Consider the following 13,174-nt stretch of genomic DNA (forward strand, 5'->3'; position numbering starts at 1 on the left):
ATGGAGAAAATGTGAATTGGCTTTCATGATTTTATTTGTACTTCTTTATTAAAATTATTTTATTTACAAAATTGGGAAAATATTTCATGTAGAGGGTACGTATGTGTCTATATAATAATTTATATGTATTTCTGGATCCATTTCTTTTAATTTAATAATAGCTTCAATTGAAAAAAAAAACTCGGAAGTAGAATTATATTTCTAGGGAAAATCTTACCTTATTTTTTTCAAGTACTTCACGAACATCTTCAAGAAAGTATAATCTACTCCTTTTGCCAGGTTCTTCGGGTGATTCTTGTCGGACAATTTCTTTACCCATATCTTCTAGTAAGTCATGCATCCCCAAATATTGGCAATCCTCATATTTAAAGTCAATTGTTATGAGACATTTATCAATGAGCTTTTTGATACCGGCATAGGCATTGAAATCACAACCGTCCAGTATTTTAGTGACATATTCTCTCTCGTATCCTTTAAAGAAACATGCAATGTCAAGAAAAATCTTTTTTGTACGATGATCTAATCCATCGTAACTTATTTTGAATTTTTCGTAGATATTTTGTTCTGGAATTCTTTTGTACTCTTTCAATTCACTTTTCCAAAAATGTATATCTTCTCCATATAGATTTGAGCCTATCACTTTTAAAGCAAGTGGAAGGCCAGCAGCACACTTTAGTGCAAGTTTTATGACATCCGCAAAAGCATCATTAGGTTTGTCATTTTTGAAAGCATGCTGGCTAAAGAGGTGAAGAGCTTCATGGTGATCCATTTCCTTCATACGATATTTGGAATGAACATGATGCTTAGTTAGTAAACCCTCATCCCTTGTTATTATGATGATTCGACTCCCAGAGCCAAACCAATCGCATTTTCCACATAATTTTTCTAATTGGTCCGAATAATCAACATCATCAAGAACCAAAAGAATTCTTTTACGGCATAGTCTATTCCTTATCAATTTGATTCCTTGATGATCATCATCAACCCTTGGTAAATTTCCTAGAATGTTAGAAAGAATTTTCTCTTGCAACTGTCCGAGACGGCCTTGATTTTGTTTTGAAGATTCTCTAACATCAGCAAGAAAACAATGGCCTTCAAACTTCTTAGCAATAAGGTTATACATCGCTTTTGCAATCGTTGTTTTTCCAATTCCACCACTACCGACAATCCCTATCATGCGTATGTCATTCTCCTCAATACATAATAGCTCATTAATCTCTTCTACATGAGACTGTATTCCCACTGGATACTCGGCCACATGCAAGTCAAAACGATTTGATAAGGTTGTTGAGACCTCTTGAACAATCTTCTGGATAAACTCATATTCGTCCCTACCAAAGCAAAAAGATTTAAAGAAGATTCATGAATTTGACTTACTCAACTTAAAAGACATGAGAACATGATTTAGGCACAATTTTATTCTCATGTTATAAATGACTTTATTGGCAGGGCACAAGTTATGCACTAAATGCAGGAAAATGAACCCTACCATTTGAAATAGATATATGATAGATACAATTTTAGGTTGTGCTAGTTTTGCATATTTTATTTGAAAAAAAAAAGTGAAGCCCACTATTAAAAAAATAATTTTTTTTTTTATATAAATCTCAAACTTATTCAATTTTTTTCAAGATGAGTGCACATGTTCTGAACTAACAACAGTTATAAACATATGAATTTTTTTTGAAAGTGTAACAATTCGCATGGCTGTACAAGTACCATACCAAAGCTATCATCATAAGTGCTGAATATACTGATCGAAGAAGGTGCAGATCAGATGGTCTTTATCAAATTGAATACTTAAAAAAAGGTAAAAGAAATGGAACTTTGAAAATAGTGGAGAAGCAAAGCCATGTACGTTGTCATTCTTTGTTCACTGTTCTCTTTAATCGTTGTAGTAATGTTTTTCAGTACGTGACATTGATGTGTTAAAAAGAATGCCACCCATATTCAATTTATACCGTAAGTTTGGTAAGGTATTAATTTGCAAACTGAAGTACGGATAAATTTTACTTTGTACATACTAATTTAGTTGGTAAATCATAATGTATGCAATTACTTAGGGGAGAAATTATATATATATATATATATATATTAATTTATGGTAAAAATTGAAAAAAGACCGTAGTTCGATTGGGAAAATTGAAAAATACTATTGTTTAAAAAACATTGATATGAACACAAATTTTTATGAACTGAGGACATCTGCAATTTGGTCATACGTAATGTGAAGCCAGATCCAAAATCTCAAGCCCAGACCACAACTAAGGCCCCAAAACCTTAGGAAAAGGCCAGCCCATCCCTCTCTCCTTCCCCAGTCATCCGTCTTTCTCGTTCTCGCTGATCTCTTTTCCCTCATCCACTATCGCCTTCCTCCCCTTCTCGTGACCTCTGTGCACCGCTCTGCCTAGTGCCTACCGACTACCTCATCTCTCGGTCTCAACTCAACCCCCTCAGATTTCTCTTATCTCTCTGTTTTGTTCCATCTGCTGTCACTATCCTCCATGCCTCGACACCCATTCAAGAGACCACTGCGCCTTCAGCTGACGGGAATGACCACAGGAAGCAGCAGAGCTCGGGACGCCTGCGATCATCCGGAGATTCTCCCCTTCATGTGTAAGTGGCTCTTGGACCAAAGTTGAAAATAATTTTTGATGTAAATTGTGAATTGTGATATGTGAAATTCGAATAATTCATCACTTATCATCTCCAATTACCACACATCACTCTTCTTTTAATTTTTAATCTTTTTTCAAACAAGCATGTGGGGAATGGATTACTAGGAAAACAACTCAATTAATCAAGAATAAAATAAATAAATAAAATATGTGAAGTGTGTGTTGTGGATGCACATGAAATTTTGTCTTGTGGCTGTGGTCGAGTGCCCTGAGAAGTATTTGGATGAATTGTGTAAATTATGTGGGCGAGTGCCTCGTGGAGTGTTGGAAGAATTCTGTCCAATTGTTCATTTTGCTTCGTAAGTGTTGTGTTTTCTATAAATCTTGTTATTGTCATGTCTTATTGAGGGGATTTTTTTTCTCATTCACACTGTTGTTCAGTTAGGAGTATTGGAATTTCTAATTATGGTACGGATTTACAACTTGTGAATGTGTGCTGGAAATTTCCCTCCCTTCTACTGAATTACAACTTCTCAATATATATATATATATATTATTGTCAAAGGATGTAATCAGATCAAAACTAAAAAAAATATATGAATAGATAGAGGGATAAAGGTAGTTGAAATTACTCGTTGATCTTCAAATGAAAACCGCATAGCCCGGCAGTTTGATTTAAGGCAGTCTTCCACCTCTGAACTTTAGCATCATCAAACTTTTCTTTATGTTTAGCGAACGCTTCTTTAAAACTTCCATTTTGGTGTCGTACTGTCGATGGCTCGACTTTGTAATAGACTGCTAGAACCTTCTGTTGCTTTGATTCTTTACATCTTAGGATTTCCAACAGCTCATCCAAACACCACGTCGATGATGCATAGTTTTCAGAAAATATAATGATTGAAATCTTTGACTCTTCAATGGCCTTTAAAAGTGTCCGTGAAATTTCTTCACCTTTTCTCAGCTCCTTGTCATCTTTAAAAGTGTTGATTCCATTTCGAACCAAAGCTGGGTAAATATGAACAGTAAAATTATTGCGAGTATCATTTCTTCGAAAGCTTAAGAATACATCGTGATTTGATTGCGAGGTTAAAAAGGGGGAATTAGAGGAGGAAGGAGAGGAAAGGACTCCCGGGAATGCGATGGTAGAAGTCATTATGAATGAAAAGTAGAATTAATTGGAGATGGATCGGGGAAGATGATGGAGCTCCTTATGTAAGTCTCGTTGCATGAGGAGGAACTTCTTGGCAACTTCAGCGTTGCATCGTATGGAATGCAGAGAAAAGAAAAGATGAGAATAAAAGGTTGTCCAATGCATTGGTCATTGCGGTGGGCGGCGGCCTGTTTCTTCTCTAGCTCAACCATTCCTTTATTATTTTTAATAGAAATTCTAAACCCACCTATAGACTATAGTGGTTCCAATAATGCATCCTGGCGTTTTTAAACATAATAATTAAAGAAATTCCTTTTTTAATGATGATGTGAATTTTTAAATAAAAAATATTTAAAGGTATTAAAAAAATGCATGAGGGAAAATAAAAAAAACAAGGATGAAATTTACTTATCCGCGTCCAAATTGGGTCCTGAAATTGGCTAGTTTAACGATTTAATACCATATATTACGAAATTTTAAATTTAGTCCTGATTTGGCTATGGTTATATGAGATAAGATGAGATGAAAGTTGAATAAAATATTATTACAGTATAATTTTTTATTATTGTTTTTATTTTAGAATTTGAAAAGGTTGAATTATTTATTTCATTTTTTATAAAAGTCTGGAAAAGTTATAATAATTAAATGAGAAAAGTTGAATAAACTATTGTAAGAATATTGTTATTTAATATTATTATTATTTTTTATATTTGAAAATTTTGTATTATTTATTGTATTTTTTGTGTGATAGTTTGGAAAAATTGTAATGATTTCATAAGATGAGATGAGTTGATTTGTATAACCAAATGAAGAAATACTGTTCTTCCTTTAACTTTTATCTTTTCTAATCATATATGTTTCTAGTTAAGGGAATAATTACTGATCAAATGCACTACATCAACGTGTACGACATGTATGATATAAAAAGAGGGGATCAAAAATAAATTATTTTTAACGCTTTTCGATGCTACCGCAAAATATAATTGAAAAAGAAATTTTTATTCTAATTTTCTAATTGAAAAAATAAAACATTTTTAGTCTACGATCTCCTGATAGTAAAATTTACAAATTAATTAATTTGATTTTTTGTTGTATATTATAGTTTCTTTTACTTTACTTGCATTTTAAAAAATTCTAACATATGTTCACATCAAGTTACGTTAGTTTATAAATGATGAGATTTCTTTTATTGGAAAATTTCGAAATAGATTAGTAATGATTCATGTTTAGACACAAAACAATATTGTTGAAACAGGTACACTAGGTTGTAGATTTGTTTCATTCACTTTCACAAAATTTTTTTATCTCATTTTATCTAATTATTACAACTTTTTCAAATTTCTGCATAAAATAAAATAAAAAATTAAATTTTTTCAAATTTTAATACAAAAATAATATTAAAATAATATTTTATTCAACTTTAACTTTAATCTCCATTCATCTTATTTTATCTCTGAAAACAAACGAAACAGTGTTGGGGGTGTGATGTGAAAATTCATGAAAAAACAATACATTTTGGTTAGTGAATAAAGAAAAGCAGGTTGGTCACTCATGAGTGATTTAAAATCATAAATAGGAGGATTAAAAACAAAATTTCCCATCTCAAGTAGCCGTAGAAGTACTTCTACCCTTATTATGGATGAATCCCACTTAGATCGCCCTCTCAAGGGATATGTCTTCCATAGATGAATATGAGTATTCACAATGGCTTTTGTAAAATATAAATTTTTATTAAATTAATATTGAAAAGGTTGCTCAAACGTTCATTATGATGAATTTTGAACTTCATCTTTATTATACACTTTGCAACAGTAATCTTGTTAGAGGATACTGTTCACACTTCATCTTTAAATTAATTTCTCTCTCCTCTAGCTTCTTTTCCAGTTTTCATATTTTCATTTCAGCCCCTCTCTCATTCATGAACTTTTCCTGTGTATTTGATGCCGAAGAAGCTCTGAGTTTCATGGGTGCATCTATCGATTATCCAGCTCATCAAAGGTCTCTCTTTGGATCTTTTTATTGCACTTTCAGAATAAAGTATCATAATACTAAACATTTCATGGCATTACTGTAAAAATAAAAAATAAAATCCTGCACCTTCGAGTGTAGCTACGTTCTATAACTAGTGCTTTTTTTCTTATTAGGATGAGAGGTTGGGTATACGGTAGAAGGATTGTTTTGTGTATTGTCTTTCCTGTTTTCATAATATATTTTGACAATATTTCCATAATTATAATTTTTTTAATCAATTTATATTTTGGTTTAATTTATAAATTTAAATTAATATGGAATACCACATAATTATATGACATTGTATACGAGGAGATATTACAAATATCAAAAGATGAGAATACCATTAATAGTTAGAAAATATTTGAAATGAATAAAAAATATTAAAAAGTATAATATTTAAATAATATAAAGAAAAATTAGATAAATTGATATATGATATATTGTAAAAGTTAATATGTAAAATAAAAAATAAATAAATTTTGATGATGTATTTTAAAATATAAGATAAAAAAAATATTGAAAATACTCTAATAACAACCTGTGACAGTTACGAAAAGCTTATGCGTTAGCCACAAAGTTCTTCGGTAGCTTCCCTTTAGTTTTAAATTTAATAATTATATTATAATATATTAATTATTTTTATATATCTTTATCACTAAAATATTCTTTTTTGGACAGAGATTTTGGTAAAAGAAATATGATGGGCAACTTCCTTCAGTGCATTAAAGCGAATTGAAGTCTTTAGCCACAAACTTCCTTTTTACGCATTGGGCATGTGGTCCTCTTCTCGACAAGAACGGATTACAATATTAGAAAGTTTAATTAAATACAAATCACCAATTACTAAATAATTACTCATATCTTATATATTATAATTATAACATATTTAGTAACCACTAATAACTAACCGATTCATCATTTTTATATATATCCTAACAGTAATTAACAAAAAAAAATTATAATATTATTAAAAAATACTACCTTAATCACTAAAAAAAAAAATGTAAACACCTCCGTCGGGACATGAAATCAAAGAATTATTGTTCTCGTGATAAAGTTTACATACTAATGCATGCTTTTATATCATATTGTAATGTTTAAAAGTTAAGAGAAGAGATCCTAAATCATGACCTCAAACAGTTCTAAAGTTAAATAGTTTGAGGGATAGTATATATCAGTTTTTAATAGCTTAGTGGTAAAAGATTAATGAGGAGAAATTAAATATATAGTGCGTGACATCTTCTTTACGGAAAGCATATATGTGCTTCGGCCACAATCTTCCTTTGTACCCACGGTGGTGGCCGTCCTCTTCTCGACGTCAATCATCCATTATTTTTATATTTTGATCTATATAATAGTGTAAAGGACATGATATCAAAGTAATGTACTAATATTGTTCTCCTGACAAAGTTATTGTTTTTCCTCCTCCTCCTCCTTCTTCTTCTTCTTTTTTTTTTTTTGTATAGTTCTCTTTTTCTTTAATTTTGTCTTAAAATTCGAACATATCACATTAAATCACATCAATTTATGAACATGAAATTTATTTTTCTATAAACTTAACCCTTTAGAAAAAAAAAATAATAATAGCTTGTATAAATCCTACTAGAAAGTAAGAATATCATGATATCTTATTAGAAAATCTTGAATAGTCCCTTAGTTTTTTATTTTTTGATCTCCATGATTTAAGAAAATAAGAGCGAGCCCTCACTTTGGTTTTTTACAAGGCTTTACTCTTGTTCGGTAAAATCAAAATTAAAGTGCTTTTAAAGCATAGAAAACTTTAAAACATTTGAAGTTTTCTTATTTTTTTTCCTCTCCCACCCTCTATTTTATTTATTTATTATTAATTTTTTTTTTTTGAGAAAACTAAAAACCAAAAAACAATTGTTGAGCTAAGTGAGAATTAAGCGATCCCAATCAGGTACAGAAAACATGTAAGAGCTTTGACGCAAACAGATAAGCTGTAGAAAGATAGAGCAAGATGAAAACCTATGACCAGCAACTTTCACAGCACTCAATATAGGTCTTAATTAAAATTTCTACTTAATTTATTTTTTGGAAAAAATGGGACTTAATGAATAAGATTTATTCACTAACTAATTGGAAGACCTTTTAACTGTTAAGCAACTCATCATGACTTTATTTCTTGAAAGAAAAAAGAAAAGAAAATAAAAAAAAGTCGGAATTCTCATCTATTTAAACACTTGAATGTTAGGTCTACGCCAAAGCTGGATGAAGATGTAAATACCATAGATTTACTATTGGGAAGCAGCACATTTAAGATTAGAGAAGTGTTATAACTATAAAAGGATCATACAAAAGTAAATTCATAAACTGACCTTAGGGGTGTAAAAATAAACCAAAAAAATTGAAAAATCGGCTTGGATTGGACCGGTTGGTTTGGTCCGGAATTGGTTTTATGTTTTCCAACATCGGACCAGACCTGTTCACATATTATATATATTTTATTAATTTTTAATATTATATATAATATATTTTATATTATAAGTAATTTTTTATATATAATATATATAATTATGTATGAAATAATATGTTATAATTTATAACATAATATTTTAATCTTAAACATGAATATTTATCTGATCATATGTTTTAAATATAATATATATAATAAATACATTTTATTGCCTAATAAATTCTCAATATATTTATTTTGATAAATACATTAGTAATACGAATGTACTTAATATATTAAAATCGGAATACAGGACTAAACCGGGCTGGAACAGGTAAAACCAGAAGTACCGGTTTAAAGGGGTAACCAGTAATCGGTTTTAAAAATTGCAAAACCGATGTTACTGGTCCGGTCTTATATTTTGTCCAAAACCGGTGTTATTAGTTCGGTCTTATATTTTGTCTAAAACCGGACCAAATCTAACCAGTTAAACCCTTAACTGATATGGATTCGTATATTATGTTAGATCCATTTTACAATAAAAATATAGTTACAATCTAATATACTACATTCGGTTACAATAGTTTGTGTGCTTATTTTTAAGTGATCTTTATAGTTAAAGCATTTATCTAAATATTAATTTAAGATCAGGATTTTTTTAAAAGAACATTAATTCATATTATAATTCATGTTATTTTGGGCAAGACCCTTTAATTGTGGGGTGTTTACAATAGAGATCTCGTAATAGTAAATTTAAAAAATTAATTAATATGGTTGGGCAACACCCTTACTATGGATGAATCCCACTTAGATCGCCCTCTCAAGGGATATGTCTTCCATAGAGAAATATGAATATTCATTTTCCGGTGGAGGGGTGGAAATTAAGAGCATTTACAATGGCTTTTATAAAATATAATTTTTTATTAAATATAAAGAAGGTTGCTCAAAAGTTCATTATAAATTATAATGAATTTTGTATTTCATCTTTATTGTACACTTGCAATAGTAATCTCGTTAGAGGTAGAGATACTGTTCACAACTCTAGAATATTTTAAATTAATTTCTCTCTCCTCTAAGTTCTTTTCCAGTTATCATATTTTCATTTCAGCCCCTCTCTCTCATTCATGCACTTTTCTTCTGTGTTTGATGTTGAAGAAGCTCTGAGTTTCATGGGTGCATCTACCGATTATCCAACTCATCAAAGGTCCCTCTTTGGATCTTTTTATTGCACTTTCATAATAAAGTATCATAATACTTAACATTTCATGGCCTTACTGTAAAATATATAAGATAAAATCCTGCACCTTCGAGTGTAGCTACATTCTATAACTAGTGTTTTTTTCTTATTAGGATGAGAGGGTGGGTATCCAGTAGAAGGGTTGTTTTATGTATTGTCTTTCCTGTTTTAATAATATACTTCGAGAATATTCTCATAAATATAATCTTTTTTAATCAATTTATATTTTGATTTAATTTATAAATTTGGATTAATATGGAATAGTACATAATTATATGACATCGTATATAAGGAGATATTGTAAATATAAAAAAAAAAATATGAGAATATGATTAGTAGTTAGAAAATATTTGAAATGAATAAAAATTATTAAAAATTATAATATTTAAATGATATAAAGGAAAATTAGATAAACTGATATATGATATATTGTAAAAGTCAATATGTAAAATTAAAAAAATAAACTTTAGTGATGTATTATAAAAGATAAAATAAAGAAAATATTGGGGAATGCTCTAATAACAACCTGTGACACTAATTCTTCGGTAGCTTCCCTTTAGTTTTAAATTTAATAATATAATATATTAATTATTTTTATATATCTTTATAACTAAAATATTTCTTTTGGACAGATTTTCGTGAAAGAATATGATGGGCAACTTCCTTCAATGATTGTGCGTGACAGCTAATTCTTTATAGAAAGCGTATGCTTTGGCCACAAACTTCCTTTTTACGCATGGTGCAAGTGGCCCTCTTCTCGACAAGAACGGATTACAATATTAGAAAGTTTAATTAAATACAAATAACCAATTACTAATATCTTATATATTATAATTATAAAAAGGTTTTACAGTTGTTCCTAATGCAAATATTTTAGTTTATAGTAAAGAATACTATAAACTAAAATATTATGCAATGAAGCTTCAAAAAGTTGAATCAACCAATCAAATAGTTGTCCCTTCAAAAAATAAAAAAAAAAACCAATCAAATAGTTGTGATCAAATATTTAGATCAAAGCGTTTAAGCATATTTGTTAATAAATAAATAGAAAATTGATCAATATGTTCTGAGAATGCTTATGGTGTCAAATAAAATTGATCAATATGTTCTAAGAATTAGTCGGGGGCAGCTCAATACAAATTGAGGTCTAATGTGAAATTTAAGTATTTATAATTGAAAAAATTTGATTGTAAGCGATTCTGCGCACCAATACGTGCATCCATCCAACATGTTTGGTCAGAAAGTTAGATTTTAATGAAAATGATGCCAATTTGAATTATGAATATGAAGATATCAATATTGGTACGAAATCGGTATGCAAATTCGCTTGAACGTAGCAAAACTCAAATCTTTAAATAAAATTTTTTTGAATTTAAATTTAATACAACAACTTAAATGAGACCTCAATGCAAATTTTGTGTCTCAATTTAGTAAGATCTTAAAAAAGTATTTAAAATATTCATAATTTATTGTATTAAATATTAAATTTAGTATTATGGGGCCTTGCACACAATAAAAAATATAAAAATTATTTAAAGAAATGGTGTTTTTTTTTTCAAAAACAAATTAAAAAAAAAAAACCTCATTTTAATTTTTGTAAGCCATACATAAAGTGGAGGCTTAGGCAATGGCCTAAATGGCCTTACCATTGAGCCAGCCAGGAATTAGCTGAAATATTTGAAAATCAAACTCATCAATCTTTTCTATACCTTTGTCAAATATTCCAAACTGCATCACACTAAAATATAAATATATATATATATATATAAATATATATATGTCATATGTATTCATAGAATATGAGTTATCTTTGAGATGCCTTTGTGGTGCAATACTGATAGACATGCTTGACTGAAAATCTAGTGCAAATTAGCGTGAAGGTTCGAGTCATCTTTAAAGTATAGTATTGATAATACTACAACATGCCCGTTACCTATTTTGATTAAGGTTAAAGTCTACTAAAATGGAACATATTTTAAGCTGCCAAACAAATTCAATTATAATGAAAAACACGGATTTTTGGCCGAACCTAGCGTGCTAGATACACTTATAGGCTGTCATGCAAGTCTCATTTACACATTTTATAATTATAAATATATATATTTTTTTAATTTGATATCTTGTTAATTTTATAATGCAATTAGACTTTGATTCTCAAAAAATTCACACTACACACGTTACACGGTTTACGAGTGCTTTCATTTACTATAGTAAATCGTCATGATCTCTAAATCTCACCTTCCACCGAATCTAATAGTTTGGTAAAAGTCCCTAAATCTGATCTAGTGAAAATTAAAAAACTCTACTGACGTTGAAAGGTGCTAGTATCGATTATTTGGAAACAAAATGAAAAACAGTTTCACTAGGTGCAGTTCATTTTGTGCAGACTTTGTGCACCCTCGCTGTCTTCTTGGAAGAGACGAAGGCCATGGAAGTAGTCATTTAAAAATTAAGATTTTCATCTAAATCTCATATTTATTTATTTTTTTAAAAGAAATGTGCAACACTTACACATTATATGAATGTCAATATGATTTCTCTTCTACATGTAATTTTGAGTTTTGCTTGCTGGATATAGTTGGAGAACGACTCTACGTCCTTACTTAAAAAAAGAGATCCGGTTGATGGTGCGTCTGCGGTGCATCATTAAAATAAAAAAACAAGTTCGTCAAATGAATTATTGGTGAATTAAAAAAATAATCGATGATCAAGAGCAACTTCTAGGCAACTAGTCGGAATTGGCACAAAGTTAAACCAGGATTAACTTGCACTAACAAATTATAAGGAGATAAATTTAAAAAAAATATATGAATTCCCATTGATGGTGAGGAAGTAATTTCTTGGCAATTTCAGCGTTGCATCACACGCACATAAAATTAATTAGAAGAGAAAAAAGATAATAATAAACTTTAGTTATTAATGGAAGACTAAAATTAATGAAGTCAATGCTCGAGCTTTCATGCATATATTATATAAAAAATGATTTTATTTATTAATATATAAATTATTTTTTAAACTTTCACCATCATATATATATAATATAACTTATAAACTAATTAATTATTAAAGTTTAGTCATGCCAATGGTCTGGTAGTCTATGGTATTTGTTTATTTCTGATCATGAAAGATACCAGAGGAGGATCGGGTCCCCATACCCTACCTGCTGTATTCGAATATGCTAAGAATCATCATATATAGAAAGATAAATTGGAAAGAAACTCTTGAACAACTCCAGTGCAACGTAGCTTCTGGCAGCAATCATGCTATATATATATGAGGTAGTCGGTATTCCCGCATGCTTATGGGGTCAAATTAATTGATCAACATGTTCTAAGAATTTGTTATAATAATGAGTACTGCAGCTAGTTTTGTCTTTGGTGTGGAAAATTCTTCCGGCAACTTCCTGCTAATTACTTTTACCCTGGTTGGCCTATTCTCGATTGAGGCCAATCATTATTTTTTTTATTATTTTTTTAAAATCTGTTTGATGTTGTAAACGATATTATAAATCCAATCAAGTGAAATATTATTATTTGTTTTGATTTTTGTCTTTTCTAATCGTATTTATTGGTAATTAAATTAATAATCACTTAGAAGAGTTGGTCCATATCTCCGAGCTGTCGCTGGATTATTATTGCAGCAATATTCGTCCCACAATACATCTCAATTTATCAAGGCCGTGGCAACTAGTTAGATTGATTAACTTTCATCATTGTTGATATATTTTTAGAAAGCCCATC

The 13,174-nt window shown here is 29.6% G+C and overlaps 1 protein-coding gene across 16 annotated transcripts in view; it reads right to left on the reverse strand.

Moving 5' to 3' along the window:
• LOC122295539 (disease resistance protein RUN1-like) overlaps window positions 1-13,174 on the reverse strand; it is a 111,975-nt gene that overhangs the window by 72,343 nt on the left and 26,458 nt on the right. For 2 of the 16 annotated variants that reach the window (XM_043104594.1, XM_043104595.1), the window contains exons 1-2: window positions 3,251-3,771; window positions 218-1,331 (exon numbers count right to left, since the gene is read on the reverse strand). The exons of the other annotated variants lie outside the window; for them this stretch is intronic. In XM_043104594.1, coding sequence (XP_042960528.1) covers window positions 218-1,331; window positions 3,251-3,771 — 1,635 coding nt within the window. Of the gene's footprint in view, window positions 1-217; window positions 1,332-3,250; window positions 3,772-13,174 lie in introns of those variants that run through there. 16 annotated transcript variants of the gene reach the window in all.

This window comes from Carya illinoinensis, chromosome 15, assembly GCF_018687715.1.
Source record: "Carya illinoinensis cultivar Pawnee chromosome 15, C.illinoinensisPawnee_v1, whole genome shotgun sequence".
NCBI classification, from domain to species: Eukaryota; Viridiplantae; Streptophyta; class Magnoliopsida; order Fagales; family Juglandaceae; genus Carya; species Carya illinoinensis.